Source organism: Schistocerca americana, chromosome 3 (genome assembly GCF_021461395.2).
Source record: "Schistocerca americana isolate TAMUIC-IGC-003095 chromosome 3, iqSchAmer2.1, whole genome shotgun sequence".
Taxonomy (NCBI): Eukaryota; Metazoa; Arthropoda; class Insecta; order Orthoptera; family Acrididae; genus Schistocerca; species Schistocerca americana.
This window is the reverse complement of record NC_060121.1, coordinates 611,403,053-611,429,546: the sequence shown is the minus strand read 5'-3', so window position 1 is coordinate 611,429,546 and position 26,494 is coordinate 611,403,053. Positions and strand designations below refer to the sequence as shown.

The 26,494-nt window shown below is 38.7% G+C and overlaps 1 protein-coding gene across 1 annotated transcript in view; it reads right to left on the bottom strand.

The window, feature by feature from the left end:
* Window positions 1-26,494, bottom strand: part of LOC124607026 (26S proteasome non-ATPase regulatory subunit 6-like) — a 190,724-nt gene that overhangs the window by 137,796 nt on the left and 26,434 nt on the right. The window contains exon 2 of the mRNA XM_047139191.1: window positions 4,312-4,533. Coding sequence (XP_046995147.1) covers window positions 4,312-4,456 — 145 coding nt within the window. The 5' untranslated portion in view covers window positions 4,457-4,533. The remainder of the gene's footprint in view (window positions 1-4,311; window positions 4,534-26,494) is intronic.

Below are 26,494 nucleotides of genomic sequence, written 5' to 3'. Positions count from 1 at the left end.
CTAATGAAATATTGTTTAATGATAATGTTACAAATTACGTATCAGCACTCAACAACAGTACATCAGTGCTGCTGCAGGGAGAATTGTTTGATAGCTATGGTTGGCAGAGAACGGACACTAAACATAATCGGCCCATAGCCCTCCACTTCTACTGATTAATTGGCGGGCTAAACAGCTAAACGATTGATTTGCGTTATCAGTTATCACAGTTATAGACAAACCTAAATGACCCCATATTTGATTAAATATTTGTGCCGTAAATTAATATTATGAAAATATGCGTTTTGATATAGCGTTGCTTCAGACCTTAAAAACGCTTCGGGTTTGGTGTGATTCGTGGTAAGGAAATGATAGTGGTGAGGGGGGATACCAGATTACCGGTATGTTTGGTATATGAATTAAAATTCAAACCAGTAGCAAAATTCAAAGGTTATTTCCGCTGATATAGCTAGCAATATGCGTCGCGCAGTTATGTTCGGTACCAGACGTGACAAATGACTATAAGATAAGGGACGTTCGTTCAGTCCTCTGCAAAACCTCCCGCTTGACATGAGCTATTTAAATACGTTCCTCAAAGTAACAAAAAACTGTTCAAATTTCGTCAACTTAAAACTGAGTATTAGGCCCTACCCTTCATCCTGCAAGAATGACTTGTTTCGCCGCATTGCCCTATTACATTTCTTTAGGGCCCTGGACTGTTGTGAATCACTGTACGATACTTTCAGAATTCAAGAAAGGCTGGTTTTGTGGCGTCCAATTGTGATGTGTTGCGTATTTCTCGGTTGTGTATCAAATCCTTTAGTGTCCCTTTTCTCAAGAGTAAATATCCATGCCACACCATTTCGTATAACATGACAAGCGAAAGACTTATTTTAACGTACTCATAATCAAATTCGAACTCCGCACTCCGCGTCCAAAAATTGTAAATGGTCCATTCATCGTACGCCTATTGAAGGGCTATGGCAGTCTTTGGAAACGAGAGATGCCTACGATTTGCAAATGACACAAAACACATCCACACAGAACCCGTGACCAATGACGTCATATTTTAATCTTAGATATCAGTTTATTTTCGAGCCGTGGATAATAAATCGATTATCTCATGTAGCAAAGCATGACAATCGCAAATAAAAATGAATTAATGTGTTATTAGGATGGTGAGTCGCAGATAGGCACAGAAAAATGACTGTCAAAATGAGCTTTCGGCCAACAAGGCCTTTATCGAAAATAGACAACATATTTATGCACACACACACACACACACACACACACACACACACAGGTGTGACCACAGTCTCTGGCAGCTGGGCAGCTGAAGCCAGACTCAGCTAACAATGCAATGCTCCACCTGGGATAACTTGTGACGTCATTTCTCAAAGCCGACGTATTGTATCGCATTCTTCAGGATTCTTCAATCTTCAGCTGTCAGAGACTGTGGTCATAATGTGTGTGTGCGTGTGGGGGGGGGGGGGGGAGGGGGGGGCGCAAGCACATTTTGTGACAGTCTTTTTATTGTGCCGATTTGCGACTCAGCGTCTCCGATACATGGTGAGTAGGGCTTTCGATCCCGAATTTTCCATTGTTGTGTTATTAAGACATAGATACTGTGAAATACTTTTTGACGCTTGTGGTAATTTTAAATCATTTGTGTCACATTTTGAATTATATCTTTGTCGAATAGTGAGTCGTTCCTCAAAGTGGCATCTTATACCTCAGCTGCATTACGAAGGTGGTATCCTATTCTTTAGTTGACCTATATAGGTCAACTTAAGTGCAGGGTACAAATTTTACGTTAGTCGCTTTTTTGCTAGTACCAGTATCCTATTCTGCAGATGGCCTATATATGTCATCTTCAGTACAGGATACAAATTTTCATTTTTGTTGCCATTTTTCGCCTTCGCTAGTACTAGGATCCTATTTTCCAGTTAATCTATATGGGTCAACTAAAAACCGCATTCCCTAGTATCAGTATCCTGTTCTTCAGTTCACCTATCTAGGTCAACTAAGGAATAGGATACAAAATTTACGTTTGTCGCTTTTTTCCGCTTTCGCTAGCACTAGTATCCCATCCTTCAGTTGACCTATATAGGTCAACAGAAGAATACTAGAGCTTTCTACTGCGAAAAAGCGATATATATAACATTACGTTCGAAATACGGAAATACGTAATATATATCCACGATCTGTCTTCTCGGTACTACATTAATGTGTTTGTCAACATCGTCTATGTCTTTGCAACGTACCATCTGGGGTAACCTGTGACGACATTTTTCAAAGCCGAAGGGTTGTATCCCATTCGTCAGTATTCTTCAGTCGGCAAATTGTAACTGGTCCATTCATCGTATGCATATTGAAGGGCTTTGGTGATCTATGGAAACGAGGGATGCCTGCGATTTACAAATGATACGTAACACATCCACACTGTCGCCAATTTTAATGCGCATGTCTGTTACGTAAATAATCATATTTCACAGTTCGTTATATTAGATAATATTCTTGCGTGTCGGTTCTAAATCTTATCATTAATTTTATTAAAATTGCGAGAGGTGAAGTTTTTAAATGGCTCTGAGCACTATGGGACTTAACTTCTGAGGTCATCAGTCCCCTAGAACTTAGAACTACTTAAACCTAACCAACCTAAGGACATCACACACATCCATGCCCGAGGCAGGATTCGAACCTGCGTCCGTAGCAGTCGCGCGGTTCCGGACTGCAGCGCCTAGAACCGCGTGGCCACCGCGGTTGGCAATGTGAAGTTTTTACGGCAATGTGAAGTTTTTACCGAGAGGTAACTATCGAATGGACTATTCAGAACCTTGATATATACTGCGTTCCTAAGGTTAAAATAAAAAAAAGGTAAAATCCAGAACTCCTACACAACTTGCCGTGAATTAGTTCTGAGGAAACAATTGCGGTTATGTGCTGTCACAAAAACACTTGCTACGCTGTAGGTACTCATAACAAATTGAGAATTCACGCAAAAGTAAAAATTAAACCACAATGTTTACCGGCGTAAACAGCATTCGGCACTTACTGACTTTAGGGGGACACCCATGAGATCTTTGATTTTATACCGATTATCGTCAATTTGACTAGGCTGATCACGAATATGACATATTTTTCATCACTTTTGAAACAGTAAAACAACATAGTCATTTATTCAAAATGTACCAATACAACAACATAATAACAAATTTATCATACGAAATTCGGCCACATCAGGGAAAATTCTAGCCATTACGAGTTAGTAGAACAAACACACAGAACAAACACGGAACTAACACTTAACTACACTGTTATTTGACTTTAGTGTAAACTGAATAAAGTGATTTTATCCGAGTGCTTTGATGTGCTAAGATTTAGCTCGAATGATGTTTGCAAATAACATATTCGTGGTCAGCTTTTATCGGGGATGAAAATAAATAACATCTTCGAGATCAACTTAGTCTAAATGATCAAAAAGTGAGAAAAAATATTTTCGAAAATTTTCTCCCCCTAAACTCGGTAAGTACCCAGCATTCGACTACATCGTAAACTACGAGAGTGAAATTAGCCTAATCAAAATATTGGTCGGCTTCGAGTTCTTCACGCGGTAGCAATAGCTTAGAGGCCTGTAACATATTCGGCGTAACATTTACCAAGTGCCCTCCTCTTCAGCACACAGTAAAATTACTACAGATTCTTCGCCCATAGACGCGAGACAGTGGACACACTTAGAACTTTGCTTAGTAAATCGCACACATGCCTTGTGTAATTATTTCCGTGCAATGAAGTTTACGTTTGTCTAGGATTCAAAAATATATTTATAAGAATTTCCATACATGTGCTGCACTATTAAATAATATGAAATGGTGCTACCAACTACTGAATAAATAATTGGCAATCGTCTTTGTCAAATATTTGAAATTACTTGCCTATTCAAAATTATTTGGGGAGCTGACCATAGGCGATTCTTTTCTTTCAAATACGTAATCCCTAATCGCACTGGTGGAAATGTGTAGAGTAACACGCAGTTTTTTATTTTTGTTTCAAAACGGAATTACTGATAAATCAGAAACAAGCAAAGAAAATTTCGCTATCACAGTCTATAAAACATTTAAGAAATCAAGCTGTAACTTAAGAATTAATACTAAAAACCGGTATTTTGCAATATAGTCTAATTTCATTACAATTCTTTAGTTACTCAAAAAACTATTTCGGTGTAGCGGGCAACATTCGTCACGAAACGCCAATGTGCTCATGAGTTTACCTGTTCGTGAAAATACACAAATACGTCCGATTTCAGTCGGCAATAGGTAATAAATAACTTACCTCCACTTTTAATTGCCTCCAGTAACTGCTTCTGTAGTTCCTTGTTGAAGCGTCGATCATGCAGGCTCAGACGAAATTTCCACTGCGCCAACTTGAGATTCGGATTCTTCGCTAAACCTTCATCTTCTAAGTAGTCAATAGGCATTTTCCTGGATGCCGATTACAAGCGTGAATGTGTAAGAATCACTTCGTGCAACGCCACACACGTGTATTATCACAATCCTGTTAACAATAAACAATAATCGAAAAATATTGTGCCTTGCCGGTTAGCATCCAGACAGAGATATAAATTTAAACAAGCAACGACATTGTTAAAGGGATTTACGATGCAACCATCGGTTTTAGTTTCTCATTGAATGTAAAAAAAAAATAAAGACGAGTAGTGTAAAATATAAAAACAATCAGGAACGATTTAATAATGAAGCCGGTGAACAGTCAGTAGTAATCAGCATATTCGTCAGTAGTTAATCCACACAGCAGACATACAAATCCAGCACCTCCCATATGCCTACTAGCACCGCAGGAGATGAAGAGATTGAAAGAATGTGTAGAGCGGTAAAATAAATTATTCAAATCGTTAGAGGTAAAAGAAATTATTCGGATCGTTCAGAGTGACAAAAATATAATTTTGATTGCAGGGGAGGGAGCTGTAATCAGATAACAGGAAAACTATGAGAAGCAAAAAGTAAAAGAACGGTGATTAGGGAGAAAGAAATCAATAGAAAAACTGCCACGTAGAATCCTGCACGGTACATAATTTACTCTTTGCTAATATTTGGTTGGCCATTAATATTTTGAGAAGTAAGCAAGAGTTTTTGGTTTATGTTAAAATTACAAGCATGTGCTTCGATGCAAATAGAAAAAAAAACTAACATTTGGTTTAAGAATCATTGAAGAAAGTTTTATGTGTTCAACAGACCCGTAAAGACACAAAGGTTTCAGATGAATTACGTTACATACTGATAAGATAGAGATTTTCGAAACCATGGTATGAACTGAAAAGCTTTTCCAGGGTCATATTTTGACTCTGAATATTATTTTTAAGTTATAAACTGCAGATTAAAACTGAAGAAACAGCAGAAGATAAAAGACCACAGGCATGTCAGAGCAAGTTGAAGAGCCCGAGGTTGCTGTGAGACTGGGATAGGGAGCACAAATGGATACGAATAGGAAACTCTGAGATATGGTACAGTGAAGGCAGCAGAGCAACAATGAGGCAAAGAAACAACTCCCTGTAAGAAACATTGTACAAATTTGGATGTATTGAAAGACTTGAGAAAAAGAGAAAATATAAAAACATTGCACACAGAGCTTGTAAATGAAATATGGACATCTAAAATATGAGACTGACAAGAGCAAAATGGTAAAGCAGGAATGATTAGGAGAGAAATGTTTAGCTTTGGAAGCACACATGACTATGAGGAGATAGATGACAGCGAAACCAACCTTTGGAGAAAATGCAAGGTGGTGTCGTAGAGTTTTAATTACATCTCGTAAAATAAAGTTACAACTGGCGTTTAATGTAATGCAATACACCTTTTTCTAGGCCAATTCCCATTGAAAAAATGCAGTATTTGTTGTAGGACATTGTGGAATATTCCCGCTAAATAATGTTGTTTCCTGAAGTTCCAGTAGGCGGCGGCGCTATCGTAGCCTTCAAAATGGCGTCTGTAACAGAGGCGCGTTCTGTGCAGAGAGCTGTCATTGAGTTTCTTTCGGTGGAAAACCAGAGCATCATACGTATTCACAGGCGCTTGCAGAATGTTTACAGACACCTAGCAGGGGATGGAAGCAGGTTGAACTATTAGGGGAGACATCTGTCACCATCGCAACAAGGTCTCGCAAATCAGATCGATCTCACGTGAATCGGCCGGCAGCACACATCTGTGATTGCTGCAAAGTTAGGATGTGCAGATACTCTCATTCGAGGTGAGCAAACACCTCGCTGGTCAACTGGATGTCTCTGTTGATAGCGCTGATACCCTCGTCCACCAGTTGGGGTTCTCAAAGGCGTGTGTCTGCCGGGTTTCTCGCCAGCTAACAGGAGAGCATAAAGAGCAGAGAAGGACCATTTGTGCGGAATTGTAAAAGGCTGATCGTGACTACTTTTTATCGAACATTGTCACACGCAGTGAACATAGGTTAACCACTTCGAACTGAAAACAAAACAGCCATCCACGGAGTGTCTCCACTCACCTTGCTTCAGAAGAAGTGCAAAGCTGCGCCCTCAGTCAGTAAAATTATGGTGATAGTTTTCTGGGACTCCGAAGCGGCTATTCTGTTTGATGTCCTCCCTCATGGAGCAACGATCAAGTGGGAAGTGTTTTGTGCTAATCTCAGGAAATTGAAAGAAAACGACTTCGGTGTGTTCATTGCCACAAAAATGAAATGAACTTCTCCATCTCCAAGACAATAAAAGGCCTCACACACGTCTGTTCACATGAGAGCAGCTCACAAAACTTCATTGGACGGCTATTCCTCATCCACCCTACAGCCTGTATCTCGCACCTTCCGGCTTCCATCCAATCAAGGATGCACTCCGTAGGAAGCAATTTGTGGATGATGGAAAGGTTATTGATCCAGCAGACGATGGCTCCGACGTATGTGGGCATACAGGCCCTCCCAGTAAGGTGGTGTAGGGGTGTCGCATTTAACGGATATTATGTTGAAACATACGATTTTGTAGCAAAAGAGTAGGGAATAATATGGTGTACAGAAATTCTGCATAAAATCAACCAGCTTACGGAAAAATGTATTACGTTACTTATTGAACGCACCTCGTACTTAATTACTAGTACACTGCTAGAAAAATCAAAACAAAATGGCGTAGCCCATTGTTGAAGTACAGTAATGCGTTTTCTACCACTGAAAGGGATCAATGTTGCAACAGTACATGCTGTGTCAGTGTTCCGTGTAAAGCAACAGCAGGGATGGCTAGAGGACAAATGAAAGGATATAGAGGCTTATCTCACTAGGGGTAAGATAGATACTGCCTACAAGAAAATTAAAGAGACCTTGAAACACGTATGTTATGTAGCAGCGATGGTGAGGCATGATAAAATCTTTGACCAGAGAGTTCCTAGTCTGCGCTTGGCCGCGCGAGTGTTCAGTAGCGAGGCAGTAGCGCGAGAGTGCAGTTGCGGTCGAGTCGCAGTAGAGTTCAGTTGCATGTAGGGAGTTAGCAGTTGTGTGTGAGGAGTCGGCGGGCGTCGACATGGCACTCTGGTCAAGATTCAGGACGAGGTATTTTTTTAAATAAGGTAATGAAGCAGCATTGCGCGCATTTGATAATGTAATGTAAATTAACTGTAACTAATTTGTTCAAGAATCGCCCCAATAATAATTTTGTTTCTAAACCAACCAATTTTAACAAATAATCATTTTTTGAAAGAATATTTGCCTTACATTTCCTTAAAGAAAAGTTCCCTTAAAATTCAAAAAAAAATATTTTGCGATGCATTTCCTCCAAGCTATGGCGAAAAATAAGAGCAGATGCAGTTTTACTGAGGTAAGAATTTGAGTTTAATCAGGGCCTAAAGATCGACATTTCGGTCTATTTGTATTTTTCATTGTGACAGATTTCATTATCATTGAATTGGCTTTCATTTTTTGGGGAGCTTACACTTGGGTCAGATTGCTATTGTTTTTCATTTAATTGTCATTGCCTTTAAATTTAATTGCTGGGAGGTTACACTTAGCTCTATGTGCATTTACATTTGAGTATTATCATTTAAATTTTTGTGGGGAGGTTACACTTGGCGACATCCGGTCCAGGATCGTATTTCGTTGAGAATCTTCTGAAACGTAGCCAGATATCTGCTCTTATTTGCTTAAATACAATTAGCATTTGGCGCAACGCTTTTACTAATTTTATGACTTTCTTTCCTCAGATCATCGGAAATTCGTTGCTCTGTTGTATTTGTGTGTTGCTTTTGTATTGTGCTTATTTGTTTTGTGAATAATTGTGACTATTGTAAAAATGCCGCGAAAGACTGTGAATAGTGTATCGCGAGGTATTATGAACGAAATTACCGACTTAAACAACGTGACTGATAATAATTGTGACACGCAGTGTAACGATGACAATCCTGCGTTCACCGACAATCGGTGTGTTCCAACCTCTAATGATGATTATTATCTTAGTGGTGAGCAAACGAACTCAATTGTCTCCTCTGTTAACTTGACGACAATTGATGACGCGGGGAGCCCTATTGTAATGAGCGCTGCCCAGCTTAACACACCAGGTTTGAAAAATTCAAGTAACGTACAGACAAATTTTTCTAATGAAAATGGACAGTGTACTGAAAGTACGAAGGATACATTTAATTCCGAAATAGGGACGCACAGTGGAGATTCGATAAGCAGACCTTTTTGTAAATCTCAGAATAACCAAATGGTTACAGAAAGCGAGACAATTGCAGATACACCATTAAACAGTACAGATAATAGAAATGCTAATTTTGGCTCGGATCCAATTATGGCAATACTGCTACAATTTAGGGAAGAATTCAAACAACTTAATGAAAAACAAGACAAACAGAGTGAAAAATTAGACAACAATTCGAGACAGCTTAGTGAACAAATTAGAGACGTTGCTGCGCAATGTCATGATACTAAGCTACAGTTACGCGAGGAAATTGAGGCTTGTTCAAAGAAAAGTAGCGAAGAAATTAGATCTGTTGCTCAAGAATTAAGGGAAATGCAAACAGCCACAACAGAAACACTTAGAGCGGAAATCAGTACAGTCGCTAAACAATGCTCTGAAAAGGCTACACAATTACGCGACGAATTTAAAGCAATGACAGCAGAACTTTCGCGCACAATGGATGAAAAGATTGACGCGAAATTCGAACAACAGAACTCTCAAATTAACGAACGTTTTGATCTTCACATACAAAACAGTGATACACGTTTCCGCAAATTCATACAGGATCAAAATAAAGTAAAACGTCAAGTAATGGAAACAATCACAGCACAGAGACAAGAAGACAAACGTAAAATGTTTGCGAAGGCAAAATCGTATGTAGACAACAATATTGCTACAGTGTCCGACGAAATTAATACCATCAAACAGTCAAACACAGAATTACGTGACGAAATTTCCGATCTTAAATCGAAAACGGACACATACACAACAGATTTTCAAACAGTGACCGACAGACTCGAACAATTAGAACTAACACAGGATTCCGATGTCGTGAAAGCTGACGTTAAAAAATTGAACGAAACCACACTGAAATTACAAAAGCAGATTAATACTACTGACACTAAAAACGATGATCAGGTAAAAATACTGACTGAAAAATATCATGAATTGGCCAGTCGTATTGATGTTATCGAAAGTACTAATGACAATAAATCAGACGATACTCCACCGGTTTCATTTAACCAAACACCTGAATTTCAAAATTTACAGCAGACAATTAATGAGATCGATTCATCTAATAACACATTACGCAGAAAATTGTCAAGTTTACAGCAAGAGGTAACAGAGATAAAAAATGTTTCAGCGTTTAACACATCACAGCAGACGCCACTTTGTGAACGTTTGTCAGACTCACGCAGTGCGTATAATTTAGGAAATCAACAGAGAGTACACGACTTTGATTCCGAACAACCACAGTTCAATAGATTCTCTTACAATCCTGAACCTGTTCCATCACATAGAGACGATAATTTTGATTACAAACATTTTCTGTCAGTTAGAAAATTTAAAGTGTTTAAGAATGACAGAACACAGATTCACCCACTGGATTGGATTCAACAATTTAGCTTTGCTTTTCCACCGACTTGGCCTGTAACACACAAACTTGAATTTATTTGCAGTTTTTTGGAAGGCGAACCGGTAACTCGTATGAGACCGATCGCGAGACAATGTTACTTGGTAGATGAGTTTCAGAATGCTTTTCTGTCGGCGTATTGGTCGAAGACGACACAGCGCGGAATTAAAGATCAACTAATTAGTTTGCCAAATTATGAGAACTCAAATTTTCCGAGTGTGACGCAATTTTTTGAGCACATGGTGCAACAAAACCAGTATTTAAGTGAGTCGTATAGTGAATCTGCACTCATTCAATTATGCATATCTAAATTACCACGGTCATTAAGAGTGTCACTTCTGACGGGTCAGCAAAAAGAAAATATTTCGGCATTCAGGGATCTGCTGCAGCTTTTAGAAGTGCAGCAATCAGATTATTCTTTCGTGAACAAAAATTTTTTCACATAATAGTCAAGGTCAACAAACTTACAGTCATTATGATCAGGGACGTAATTTCAACAGGAAAAGTAACAGACGCTTTAGGAACGACAACTACCAGAACTTAAATCACAGACAAAATTCGAATTATCAATATCGTCAAAATTATGAGCAACAGGAACCACATTTTAGTAACAATAGACGTTTTTCACCGCAACAGCATGAAAGTCATCCGGTTAGAATACCTAACCAACAATGTAATGCACAAGGTCAACCAAACTTTAATGTTTCGCCGCGTGAACGTATAGTCCCTGGTACAACAAACAGTAACGCACGGCAGCAGAGAAACAACTACGTACAGAAAACACAGTATTTCAATTCCTATCACAATGCACCGTATAGGAATGACTATCACGACAGACGTAAAAACGATGAGCACGATTATCAGCGTACATATAATAACAGTCGGTCATACCAACAGCAAAATTATCCGCAAGAACCTATTCTCATGAATGAACCCGACAGTAGGTATCATCCAGAGCGTAACACGTCTGGAAGAAGTAATAGAACTGTTCAAATAATAGAAATGCCACAGCATCCTCCTGATAATAGTAACACGTCAGATAGAATTTGACTAGATACAGTAAAGATCGCATCTTCCAATAACACAAACACTACTTTTGACACGCAAAATGTTGTTCACGAAAATGTAATTACTTTTGACGACATCAGAAACACTCTTTTGCAGGAAAGACCAGTTGTTCAGAAAACCATTTCACATCCTGTCATCGAAATTAAAATTGGTTCATCGAAATTTTCAGCAGTAATCGATTCAGGATCACCTATGTCAGTAATAAATGAAGAAACTTTTAACTAGTGCAACAAACAGGATACGTATCCTACATTACCATTAGGCAAAACGAAAGTAAAAGGAGCAGTATCGAGTAAAGGAATAGACGTTAAATTACAGACGCATTTATCATTTTGTATTGCAGGTCACACATTTCACTCAAATTTTTGGATTGTTCCTTTATTGACAACAGACGTTATTTTAGGTACGAATTTTCTGGTACAACACGATGCAGTTATCGATTTTCAGAATTCTTATTTAATGTTGAAGGATGAAAATATAGAATTGGCTTTAGAGTTTCAGCATTCATTATCTGCGGAAGAACAAACAACCGCGCAGAGGTCATTTCCGCAACACGTAACATAGACTGTAATTCCACATTGTTCGCAGATACGTACGTACATAACTATAACACTCCAGACGAAGCTGACTACGACGTAATGCAAATGATTTCTGAAAAAGTTAAACAAAGCAGTGCAAATACAGACGACGAACGAACGCAATTACACAAAATTCTTTTACAGCAAGCTCCAGTTTTTGACAACATTCCTGGTACTATGTCCGGTTTTATGTATGAATTTCAAGTCAAACAGCACGATACATTTAAAGCAAAGCATTATCCCATTCCATATATCCACAGAGAACAAGTTAAAAAAGAATTGCAGGATATGCTCGATCAAGGAATCATAGAACCAGCAGTTAGTCCGTACATAAACCCGTTACATATTGTTAAGAAAAAAGATGGCTCACTTCGCCTCGTACTTGATTCACGTCACATTAATGACATAATTATTAATGAAACAGATCGACCACAGACATTAGAGGAACTTCTTCAGAAATTTCACGGTACAGCTATTTATTCCACACTAGATTTGAAATCGGGATTTTGACAAATTCAGCTTAATCCGAATTGCAGAAAATACACAGCTTTTCTCTGTTTTGGTGACTGTTATCAATTTTGTAAATTACCGTTCGGCTTAACTATTTCTTCTGCAGCTTTTATTCGCGGTTTGAACACAATACTTCCGACAGAACTTAAAGACAGAATTACGACGTACGTAGACGACATTCTTATCGCAGAAGCTAACTGGTCTGAACACAATATGATTCTTGAACGACTGTTACAAACTTTTCATGCACAAGGACTTACAGTTAATCTTAGTAAATCGCACTTTGGCAAAACTTCCATAAAATTTCTTGGACATGTAATTTCAGCAGAAGGCATTGCGCCTGACCCGGAAAAACTTCAAGCTCTACGTAATATTACTGTTCCTACGACAAAAAAAGCAACTACGCAGTTTTTTGGGCTTAATTAACTTTTTTCGTAAATTTATTCATCACTCTGCTTTAGACACACCTAGATTATGCCAATTAACAGGTAAAAACACTATTTGGTCATGGGATAAGCAAGCACATTCTGAATTCGTGAACCTGAAACATGCCTTGTTGAATGCTCCACTTTTATCGCATCCAGATCTTACCAAAAATTTTTCCATTGCCACCGACAGCTCTAACACCGCTTTAGGCGTACATATTTTTCAGGAAATTGAATTGTACAGTAATTAAAAACATCGCATTTGCAAGCCGCATTCTGTCGCCTGCTGAACGAAATTATTCCGTTACAGAACTTGAAACGTTATGTGTTGTATGGGCTTTCACGAGATTTCGCCACTTAATTTATGGCAGACATGCCACGGTTTACACAGACCATAGAGCTATACAATTCTTACTCTCGGCTAAATTCACTCACGACAGATTAAGCAGACGGAAACTTTATTTACAGGAATTTAATTTTACATAGTTCACATTGCCGGCACACAAAATGTTATAGCAGACGCACTATCGCGTTCTCTCAGCAACAATAAGCAAGACGTAGCAACCAACTTCTGCAAAGCAAATTTCAGTGTCATGTACATTCAACAAGTTGCATTTGAAAATTTTATTTCGTCGTCATTACAGGACATAGCAAAAGAACAAAATAAAGACAACGTGTGGAAATAAATTAAACACCTTTGGCAAGATAAGAATAACGTTACGATTAGAAACCATTACACAGTACGCAATGACATTCTGTTTCGCCGCTCTCATCCTGACAGCAACAATTGGTTATTATGCATTCCTGACGAACTGGTTAACAAATTAATCTGGTACACTCATTTAAGTTATGCACATTACGGAGCCAGAAAATGTTTTCTTATACTGAGACAGAACTGTTATTTTACCAACGTGGAAAAACGTATACGACGAGTTTTAGCGTCATGTAAAATTTGCCAGAAAGCTAAGTCAGACAACACTTCACACATTCCTCCATTATATCCCATTATACCTGTTAAATTAAGACATATGGCTGCAGTAGACATTTTTGGTCCAATTCCGAGAACTAATAGAGGTTACTGCTACATCTTTGTCGCTGTTGAACTCACTTCAAAATTTGTTACTTTCACTTCGTTACGCAAAGCTACTGCTAAAACTGTTTCGAAAGCATTTGTAAAACATTTTCTATTTCATGTAGGGCATGTGATGAGAGTAATTTCCGATAATGGATCACAATTTCGATCTGCTATATGGACACGCATGTTACGAGCTAGAAACATTTCTCCGATCTATATATCCAAGTACCACGCTTCTTCGAACCCTTGTGAACGATTAATGAAAGAAATTGGTAAACTGTGTAGAATATACTGCCACAAAAGACACATTAATTGCATTAATTGGGATACACACATATTCTCATTCCAAGATGTAATTAATTCCATTCCAAATGAATCCACTATGCTATCTCCGTCTGTTATACTGAAAAACGTTGAACCACCAAACAAAATTAAAGAATTAGTAAACTTCCCTACCTGTCGTCGATTACGACACCATGAAATAATTGACATTGCGCTGAACAACATCAAACGTGCCGCAGAGCGCCGGAGAAGACAGCAAAAACAGGTTTGTACACGCCGTGACTTTCATATTGGACAGAAGATATTAGTACGAACACACTATTTATCCAGCAAATTAAAAGGTAAGTGCAGTAAATTTGAACTTCTATACGCAGGTCCATATCGGATTCGCAGTATTCCTCACCCCAATGTAGTACACGTCGAAACTCTGAGAACCAGAAAATCGAATGGAAACCACCACTTATCCAACATAAAACCCTTTATTGAGTGAACATACTTTACGATTTATCACGCTGTAATGCTATTTGCTAATTTTTATGAACATTTATGCAATTATATTCACATGACTAATTATTGATGATTATCGTATTTTTTCTTGCCAAGTGCCCGGCAAGGTAAGGTTAGCAGGTCGCTTTTCTTGTTGTTACACATTAGACCGTGCATATTTTCCAGGTGAACTTACGCATTTTATGAATAATTATGCAATTCTATGTAGTGACGTATTAATTTTATCAAATTCTCTCTCCATTAAAGTCTTTAATTGTCGCCTCTATTAACTACACTACATACAAGCTGAACACAACGAACATCACATTTTGTCTTTTTTAAGTATGTACGATTGTTTTCATGTTTTGTTTGTATGCACTGTGAAATAGTTAAGGTATAACACACCAGTTGACTTTGACATTTTTTGCCCTGTGATATCTCAACATCGTGACTATTTTACATTGTTCTTTTTTTTCTGCTGCATTGTGATATTCTCAGTACATTTTTGCCTTTGAACACTGTCTATGCTTTTGACATATTACGTTTTCTGTCATGTTATGCTGTATGCTTAATTATGTTACCATAAACCAGTCATTATTTAGTGGGTATACGATTTAAATGCAAGGCATTAATCTTTGTTCATCAATTTCAGAAAGAAATAATACGTAAAGGAAATAAATTAAACAGAAATGGGAATTTCAACCACGGAATAGACGAAAGAAGATACAAACTCCTTATGAGAAAGAGTAAATGGATCAGAATTAACAAGCATTAACAAGAATATACTATACACATCGTAGAATAGCAGTCTTAACTAATTTTTTCTTTCAGAATACAAGGCGATTGATGCAGGCTGTCAGACAGAACTACACATCTTAGTTTTAAGTGATGAAATATGCTAGATAAGGAATAGTTGTGTAATGAATAATGAAGTGATTTTTTGCAGATGATGATGAATGCTGATGAAGAGTAATGATGAAGAATATGCTACTATGAATAATGAAGTTTTTCTTTACAGGTGATGATAATAATGAAGTTAAGATAATATGGATAATGAAGTTTTTCTTTACAGATGAGGATGATGTTGAAGTTTATGTATTTATGCTATGTAGTTATTTAAGTATTTGTTGCAGTTTGTTTTGACAGTATGTTTTATATCGTATGGTATGATGACTGAAGGTTTTGGAAAGGACAGCTATGGAACGCATTTTTATACGCATTTCACTACCTGTTAATTCGAAGTTCACTACTTTTCAGCATAGTATGCGTTTCTTGTTTCAGCTCAATAATCTATTTTGTATTATTTTTCTTCTTTTCAGGAGAAGCTTTTCATGATACTTACTAAACCTGTTACTTATTATACCGGTTCTAGTACTTGCATTTTTATTTTTTACCTGTTTGTGTCTATCATTTATAAATGTGATCACATATACTGCCTTGTTACATAACTTTGCTACAGCTGACTCATGACGAATGACGATACCTATCCTCATTTGCAGCAATAGGTTAAAAGCTAATATTGTTATGCCTCAGCAATTAATTATCGATCCCAACGCAATGCATTGCTAGCACAAAAACAAAAAAAAATGTATTACCAGTCCCAAATAATGCTACTAGTTTAAGAGAATTCTGAATAATACTGATCAGCTCTGAATAGTATGTCAGTTCAGTAATGACTTTTTAATGATACAAATATATATATATATATATATATATATATATATATATATATATATATAATGCTTTGTAACTGGCAAATAACTGCCACTGTTTATTGTAATGAGACTACTTATAATGCCCATGATTATTAATGCTATGACTGTAATTAACTGATTTTTAATCATGACTTCTTAATGGTGTGTATCACCAGTTTCAAATAATGCTACTCATTTAAGAGAGTTCTGAATAATACTGAATGATGAACAATGTTTTATACTATTCAATACTTGCTGGCCATTAAGTGCCGATAATTAATATAACTAAATGAATTATGTTATTAATTATGCCATTAATTAGCTCCTGTTTTCAATGATGACTTTTCATATTTTGGTAACTGGCCACTGAGTGCCAATAATTAATGTAACTAAATGAATTATGTTATTAATTATGCCAATAATTGACTCTCCTTTTCAATTATGACTTTTGATGAACATTATTCTGTCATACTAAATATGCTTAGTGACTGGCCAAGGACTGCCACTGTTTATTGTAATACGATTACCCAAGATGCCAATAATTTAATTTTATGAACATTATTCTGTAATACTAAATACATGGTACAGAAATGTTCAATAACTGGGCTATGAATGCCACAAACTACTAATGTAATCAAGACTAGACTGTGACTTAATGTCCTTCACCTTCTGACCTAACTACCTGGAATTACTGTAATATCCATTTGTCCTGTCCATCCTCATAATCATGGAGCACTATATTTGGTTTTTGCACTAATTCTACGTTGGTGTGCCTTGTAAGAGCGTGGTGTTGACACGACATGCTGTCCACCACTGTGAGCGATGAAGACGTTATTATGGTCCCACTGTTTGGTGTACCTGACGTACTTCCAAAATGATAACAGGAAATATCACTACGACATTTCAGTGTCTTGGATACGCTGATAAATACTTCTGGGAAAAGAACTGCAAATTGTCTCACTTGGTGTTGTACTTCTGTGGAAAGATATGGACTTTCAGTGCAGCTGCGTGCAACCTAAGTGCTACAACCATGATGCAATCCTTCCTATTCCTTCCATAATTCTTGTAAAATGGAAAGTCATATACAGTGCGTGTGCACTTCCTTTCTTTTGTTAATAAGATCAGTTATCCTGAAATTACTAAAGACTTGTATAGTGCATGTGCACTTTATCACACTCCTTGATTTGTTTGTTTGTTGAAGAAAAATACTAGAGAGTACTACAGTCCGTGTGCACTTTTGTCATTTGTCGTTAAAATATTAGAGAGTTTTTCAGTGCGTGTGCACTTTATGCCATTTGTACTCATTCGTATATATTTTGTGACTTTCTGATATGCTCTGTACTACAGTGCGTGTGTATTTTTGCCATTTATTAATATATTTTCTGATTTGCTGATATATTCTCAACTGCACTGCATGTGCACTTATGTCACTTGTCAAAATAATTTTTTTTTACCTTTGCATTTTTTTTTGTTATGAAAATGCTAAAGAGTTTTTCAGTGCATGTGCACTTATGTTATATATTAATATGTTTTCTACTGAACTTCAGTGCCTGTGCACTTTTCTCATTTTTCAATATGATTTGTACTCATTCTGTATACTTTTTATAATTTCCTGATATGTTCAATACTTCAGTGCGTATGCACTTATGTCATTTGTTACTCATTGTATATACATTTCGTCATTTGCTGATATGTTCTCAACTGCAGTGCATGTGCACTCATATCACTTGTCAACATGATTTTTTGCCATTCTGTTTATTTGTTCTGAAAATGCTAAAGAATTTTTTCAGTGCGTGTGCACTTTATTATCTATCAAATAATATGTATATACATTTTTCTGATTTGCTAATATGTTTTGTACTCACATTTTGTCATTGTCTAATATGTTCTGTACTTGATGCATGTGCACCATATTTCCTTCACATTCTATATCTGTATATATGCTGTAATTGTAAAGTTAATTAGTTGAAAAAATATCTTGCGATGGCAAGTCCAAATGACTCACCATCGCTGCCAAATTTTTGCCCCCCTAGTGGAGGGTTATGAAACACGTATGTTATGTAGCAGCGATGGTGAGGCATGATAAAATCTTTGACCAGAGAGTTCCTAGTCTGCGCTTGGCCGCGCGAGTGTTCAGTAGCGAGGCAGTAGCGCGAGAGTGCAGTTGCGGTCGAGTCGCAGTAGAGTTCAGTTGCATGTAGGGAGTTAGCAGTTGTGTGTGAGGAGTCGGCGGGCATCGACATGGCACTCTGGTCAAGATTCAGGACGAGGTATTTTTTTAAATAAGGTAATGAAGCAGCATTGCGCACATTTGATAATTGTAATGTAAATTAACTGTAATTAATTTGTTCAAGAATCGCCCCAATAATAATTTTGTTTCTAAACCAACCAATTTTAACAAATAATCATTTTTTGAAAGAATATTTGCCTTACATTTCCTTAAAGAAAAGTTCCCTTAAAATTCAAAAAAAAAATATTTTGCGATGCATTTCCTCCAAGCTATGGCGAAAAATAAGAGCAGATGCAGTTTTACTGAGGTAAGAATTTGAGTTTAATCAGGGCCTAAAGATCGACATTTCGGTCTATTTGTATTTTTCATTGTGACTGAGATTTCATTATCATTGAATTGACTTTCATTTTTTGGGGAGCTTACACTTGGGTCAGATTGCTATTGTTTTTCATTTAATTGTCATTGTCTTTAAATTTAATTGCTGGGAGGTTACACTCAGCTCTATGTGCATTTACATTTGAGTATTATCATTTAAATTTTTGTGGGGAGGTTACAACTTTTGAAGAAAGGGGAACCACTTGCATGAATATCAAGAGCTAAGATGGAAACCCAGTTCTAAGCAAAGAAGGGAAAGCAGAAAGGTGGAAGGAGTATATAGAGGGTCTATACAAGGGCGATGTACTTGAGGACAATATTATGGAAATGGAAGACGATGTAGTTGAAGATGAAATGGGAGATATGATACCGCGTGAAGACTTTGACAGAGCACTGAAAGACCTGAGTCGAAACAAGGCCCCGCGAGTAGACAACATTCCATTAGAACTACTGACAGCCTTGGGAGAGTCAGTCCTGACAAAACTCTACCATCTGGTGAGCAAGATGTATGAGACAGGCGAAATACCCTCAGACTTCAAGAAAAATATAATAATTCCCATCCCAAAGAAAGCAGGTGTTGACAGATGTGAAAATTACCGAACTATCAGTTTAATAAGTCACAGCTGCAAAATACTAACGCGGGGAAGATCAGTTTGGATTCCGTAGAAATGTTGGAACACGTGAGGCAATACTGACCCTACGACTTATCTTAGAAAATAGATTAAGGAAAGGCAAACCTACGTTTCTAGCATTTATAGGCTTAGAGAAAGCCTTTGACAACGTTGATTGGAATACTCTCTTTCAAATTCTGTAGGTGGCAGGGGTAAAATACAGGGAGCGAAAGGCTATTTACAATTTGTACAGAAACCAGAGGGCAGTTATAAGAGTTGAGGGACATGAAAGGGAAGCAGTGGTTGGGAAGGGAGTGAGTCACGGTTGTAGCCTGTCCCCGATAATATGAAATCTGTATATTGAGCAAGCAGTAAAGGAAACAAAAGAAAAGTTCAGAGTAGATATTAAAATCCATGGAGAAGAAATAAAAACTTTGAGGTTCGCCGATAGCATTGTAATTCTGTCAGTGACAGCAAAGGACTTGGAAGAGCAGTTGAACGGAATGGACAGTGTCTTGAAAGGAGGGTATAAGATGAACATCAACAAAAGCAAAACAAGGATAATGGAATTTAGTCGAATTAAATCGGGTGATGCTGAGGGAATTAGATTAGGAAATGAGACACTTAAAGTATTAAAGGAGTTTTGCTATTTGGGGAGCAAAATAACTGATGATGGTCGAAGTAGAGAGGATATAAAATGTAGACTGGCAATGGCAAGGAAAGCGTTTCTGAAGAAGAAAAATTTGTTAACGTGGAGTATAGATTTAAATGTCAGGAAGTCGTTTCTGAAAGTATTTGTATGGTGTGTAGCCATGTATGGAAGTGAAACGTAAACGATAAATAGTTAAGACGAGAAGAGAATAGAAGCTTTCGAAATGTGGTGCTACAGAAGAATGCTGATGATTAGATGGGTAGATCACATAACTAATGAGGAGATATTGAATAGAATTGGGGAGAAGAGGAGCTTGTGGCCCAACTTGACTAGAAGAAGGGATCGGTTGGTAGGACATGTTCTGAGACATCGAGAGATCACCTATTTAGTACTGGAGGGCAGCGTGGAGGGTAAAAATCGAAGAGGGAGACCAAGAGACGAATACACTAAGCAGATTCAGAAGGATGTAGGCTGCAGTAGATACTAAGAGATGAAGAAGCTTGCACAGGATAGAGTAGCATGGAGAGCTGCATCAAACCAGTCTCAGGATTGAAGACCACAACAACAATAACAACAGTGCGCCCTCATGTGACACAATGATTATGTGGTGCAGATGCGTCCAGATGAATCTGAATGATGAGTAACATAGAAGCAAACCACTTCTTTGCGAAGACATGGGAATCATAAGAGAAACTGAGGCTGTGGTGCTTGAAGTATGGTGTGTCAGATTTTAGTCAATAGTGCAAAAATTGCAAAACCAGCTATAGATTGGTTTTCAGTATCTTGCACGGCACTCTGAACATTGCCATTCCACAACTGTTCCCATCTATTTAAAAAAACTTGCTTAACTGAGACAGAAGCGTAAATACTGTAACTGCATTAGGTCGGTACAATTACTTCTTTAGCTTCATAATCATCATAAACATGTACAGGGCTATTACAAATGATTGAAGCGATTTCATAAATTCACTGTAGCTCCATTCATTGACATATGGTCACGACACACTACAGATACGTAGAAAAACTCATAAAGTTGTGTTCGGCTGAAGCCGCACTTCAGGTTTCTGCCGCCAGAGCGTCCGAGAGCGCAGTGAGACAAAATGGCGACAGGAGCCGAGAAAGCGTATGTCGTGCTTGAAATGCACTCACATCAGTCAGTCATAACAGTACAACGACACTTCAGGACGAAGTTCAACAAAGATCCACCAACCGCTAACTCCATTCGGCGATGGTATGCGCAGTTTAAAGCTTCTGGATGCCTCTGTAAGGGGAAATCAACGGGTCGGCCTGCAGTGAGCGAAGAAACGGTTGAACGCTCGTGGGCAAGTTTCACGCGTAGTCCGCGGAAGTCGACGAATAAAGCAAGCAGGGAGCTAAACGTACCACAGCCGACGGTTTGGAAATTCTTACGGAAAAGGCTAAAGCAGAAGCCTTACCGTTTACAATTGCTACAAGCCCTGACACCCGATGACAAAGTCAAACGCTTTGAATTTTCGGCGCGGTTGCAACAGCTCATGGAAGACGATTCGTTCAGTGCGAAACTTGTTTTCAGTGATGAAGCAACATTTTTTCTTAATGGTGAAGTGAACAGACACAATGTGCGAATCTGGGCGGTAGAGAATCCTCACGCATTTGTGCAGCAAATTCGCAATTCACCAAAAGTTAACGTGTTTTGTGCAATCTCACGGTTTAAAGTTTACGGCCTCTTTTTCTTCTGCGAAAAAAACGTTACAGGACACGCGTACCTGCACAAGCTGGAAAATTGGCTCATGCCACAACTGGAGACCGACAGCGCCGACTTCATCTATCAACAGGATGGTGCTCCACCGCACTTCCATCATGATGTTTGGCATTTCTTAAACAGGAGATTGGAAAATTCATGTCATGGCCTCCACGCTCTCCCGACTTAACCCCATGCGATTTCTTTCTGTGGGGTTATGTGAAAGATTCAGTGTTTAAACCTCCTCTACCAAGAAACGTGCCAAACTGCGAGCTCGCATCAACGATGCTTTGGAACTCATTGATGGGGACATGCTGCGCCGGCCGAGTGTGGGAGGAACTTGATTATCGGCTTGATGTCTGCCGAATCACTGAAGGGGCACATATCGAACATTTGTGAATGCCTAAAAAAACTTTTTGAGTTTTTGTATGTGTGTGCAAAGCGTTGTGAAAATATCTCAAATAATAAAGTTATTGTAGAGCTGTGAAATCGCTTCAATCATTTGTAATAACCCTGTATATATCTTTCCTGTGAACCCAGGGAAAAGAAGCAAAGCAAGCAGAGGGAACATGTCGATTCATAGCCACCAGAATAACACAAAAACCCTACCGTCAATAAGCAAGGTGACGCTGAGTGTTTCAAGGGACTGCCTTGGGACGTTGGCTAACAGATTACGCTCATAAAGGGCAAACAGTTACAGGAGTTCACTACTGAAATTTCTGATAAGTTTATGAGAGTCTTTCAAGATGATGCTTTACAAGGATCTTTGTTTCTGCACCACAACAACGACCCAGTTCACTTCGCACAGGACACAAAAAAAAAAATGGCTCTGAGCACTATGGGACTCAACTTCTGACGTCATTAGTCCCCTAGAACTTAGAACTAGTTAAACCTAACTAACCTAAGGACATCACACACATCCATGCCTGAGGCAGGATTCGAACTTGCGATCGTAGCGGTCTCACGGTTCCAGACTGCAGCGCCTAGAACCGCTCGGCCACTTCGGTCGGCGCACAGGACACAATCGTATTGAGTATGTACCAGTTTCGGGACAATCTCTTAAGGAAATAAACCACCCAGTTGCGCTAGCCAATTTTATGACCCGAATGCAAACAAACCGCTCACATGGACTCATGTTTTGTTTATTCATGCTATAATTAATGGACAGAACCTGTCATGATTACCATAATTTATGGGCAAGATGGTCGCCGAGTACCGTCATTTTTAGCAAAGTGTTCAACACTTTTGGCTTCAAGTGATAATATCACTTTTTAATGATGGTAAGTTGAGACCTAAAAAACAAGACACCCCCACTGTGGTGCTGTTGGTTGTTTCTCTATCACCACCATCGCACCCACTGCTCCTCAGCGTCCCCCACATTGTAATTCTTAATATGGATCTCACTGAAGCAACAGCAGACACAGTAGTCGTAAATTCGTATGACGTTGAAAATTTCCAGCGTAGTATAGCACAAAGTGTTGTTGCCTGGCTTGCATGATTGTTCAGTACCCAAGTTATTTTCTGCAAGATATTATACTACGCAGTTTCGTGGCTAATTTTTACCTATTTTCATAAGATGGTATGTTTCATAGCTATTTGACTTATTACCCCCACTTTTTGAGAAGTTACTTGTAACTATGGGTTTCGTTGCTATTTTCCCTCAATTTTAAGAAGATTCTTGTAAATATAGGGTTCAAGACTAAGTTTACCTTTTTTTAAAGTACATAAATAAGGGTTTCGCTGCTATTTTATCGACTTTTAGGAAACACATCGAAAAATAAACAGCTTTAAATGTTTCACAAACCCACCAACAAAGGACACTATTTATAGTTTTCAGACAATTCGCATGAGTTCTGTTTATTTTCCCTCAGTATTCCGCAAAATACCTACTTTTTCAGGAAGATGTACTTAAACACGGGACTTTAAATGTGTAGTGACTAACACCTTGATGCATACCCTCTGAGCACACCAATATATGACACTATTTATAGTTCTTACAAATTTTGTCGATTTTCTCCACAGATAGCCACTTTTTTCAGGAGAACAAATAACAATGAGACATACACAGCAACCCTACATTTTGCTTGAAACGAACTTATCCCCACACACTTTTAGTGTGTGACATAACTTCCAGCTCCTATGATGCTATGTGATCTTAACGGAGTTGTAAGAAACAACAACTGGAATGCTTTTCCAGAGGAATGTATATGATCTACTCATGAAGCCTGCAATAGACTGGCTGAGTCATGTTTCTACGGCCACCTAATGGATCACTCACACTCACATATTAGTACTGCCACAAGATAACTGCCGGGCCTAGTATTCGAATAATTACAGTGACTGTATTGAAACAAATGTAGCACAATGCAATGACCCCTTAAAAATATGTAAAAAACAATAAATTTCCATAGTCTACAGAGTAATCCCTATCGTAGCAATGAACACAGTGTCTTCACTGCGCCATATGTGCCACAGCACCTGCATGTAAAGAGACGCTCTATCAATGGTCACTTGCAGGAGCATTTTCCCCGCTCATCCCTGCATGCAGTGGGCGTAAAGGCAGAGGGGCTTTGTGCATTGAACTGCGACTGACCATGTTCCAGCATAAAGTCAAGTGCCGCCACGCCGGTCAGGAACTTTGGAGCAGAGAGGGCTGTGAAGAAAACGCCAGCCAATTGTTAGCTGGCCGATCCCTCTATAGGACGACACAGAGACTGAAATAAGGGCGCGCCGCCTGCACCCCTCCCCCCTCACCCATCCCAACTACACCTTCATTCTCCTGTCTTTTCCCCGCCTCAGGCCTCCCACCCCTCGGGGCAGGTCCCTACCAGCAGTTTTTATTCTTCATGTGTGCACCGTCACTTACAGTTTTTTTTAAGTGTCTCTCACTCTGTGTGTTTTTGTATTGTGACTGACTTTTAACTTGTGTGTGTGACTCCAGCGTATTTTAAGTGCCCCAAATCGCGAACTGTGTCATTTTAACTTTATATCGACTTTTTAACTGCCCCCATATGAACGTCCCCATATTAGTGTATATTTTAACTTCCATTACCTCCATTTACTGTGTTATTATTTCCCCCTTTTTGCGCCCTTTTTTATGTATCAGTTCTCATTTTTATTTTTTTGTAATGCCACTCAGCTGAAGCGGTGGATTGTGCCTTTGCAGCCCTCCCCTGCCCAAGTGGGGAAGGGGCATGAAATTACAATAAAGGGGGAAAAAAGCCGCCTGGCGCAGGCCAGTTGGAGACTAGCCGTTCCACGAGCTCTGCAGCAGCGACTTAGGAACTGTATTATTTCACTGGTATCAGGAATTGCAAATAATGGGCGATTTTCTTATTTGGTCTGTCAGCCATTGCTTGCAACACATCATTTTGAATTCTCAACGTTAAGTACTGTCAATTATCTTAATGTAATAAAAGTTCATTAATACAATTTGCTTGATTTGTTGTCTAGCGGTCCGAAAAAGCAGGTTTCCTAGGCACCCCATATTGATGAGTAGGCAGGACAACAGACCACATTGCCACCAATTGTTCGGCGAGTTCTTCTCTGCCCCTTCATCTTCGAGAAGACACACACCTCTGTCCAGCTGCAGTCAAGGCTCTATGAGATAATAATGTGCATACCACGATAAAAAAATTTGCTTTAATCACAATATCCCCTCCCCCACCTAGATATTCAGGGAGACTGTATATGTGAATCTGCATCCATCCTGATAACCTGTATACATTTCCAGAGGTATGTTGTTTCATTAGTTTTACGAAAATTCACGTTCAGTTATGGTTTGAGAAATCTAGTATTTTTTCTGTCGTTCCAACCGAATGCTTGTCGATGTATGCATCAATGTTCCAAATCCGGCAGATGGCTCTCGCCTCGTTTTAAGTTTCGCTGTCGTAGCAATCAGATATACACTACATCACTCCTAGGACCGAGTGGGGTGGCGCAGTGGTTAGACACTGGACTCGCATTCGGGAGGACGACGGTTCAATCGCGCGTCCGGCCATCCTGATTTAGGTTTTCCGTGATTTCCCTAAATCGCTCCAGGCAAATGCCGGGATGGTTCCTCTGAAAGGGCACGTCCGACTTCCTTCCCCATCCTTCCCTAATCCGATGAGACCGATGACCACTCTGTCTGGTCTCCTTCCCCAAACCAACCAACCAACCAACTCCTAGGAGTTGTCAAACTGTTTTTCGTCTGCAACTAAAACCATTTATGAATTGGGCATGGAAAGAATATGTCTGTCAGTCAGGGTAATCCGTATTCACTGTCCCTCTCTTTTTTTATTTAGTCTACTTATAAAATGTTAGTCTATCCATTTAAGGACGGGAAAAACTCACGGAGAAATGTGTCTTCTCAGTCACACACGAATTTTTTACACTTTATTTATTGTACTGCAACTGCGCAGAGGATTGGTAACAATTGTCGAGGTAACGCAATTATATTTCATGGCTGAGTAGTTGAAAGAAAATGCTGAATTGCAAGTCATCTCTGTATTGGTGGTGTTTAACATTTTCTTCCAGAAGTCGTCGAAAAGAACCTTGAAAGCCTTTGTCAGTTTAGCTTGATGTTACAAGCTTCTTCAGGCAATTTGTCCAGCCACATTTATTACATAAGCATCATTCAAAGGACTTATTCAATACCTTCACAGAGCTGTTTAGTAGCAGGTGGGGGCCACCAACCAACTTTAATATACTTGGGT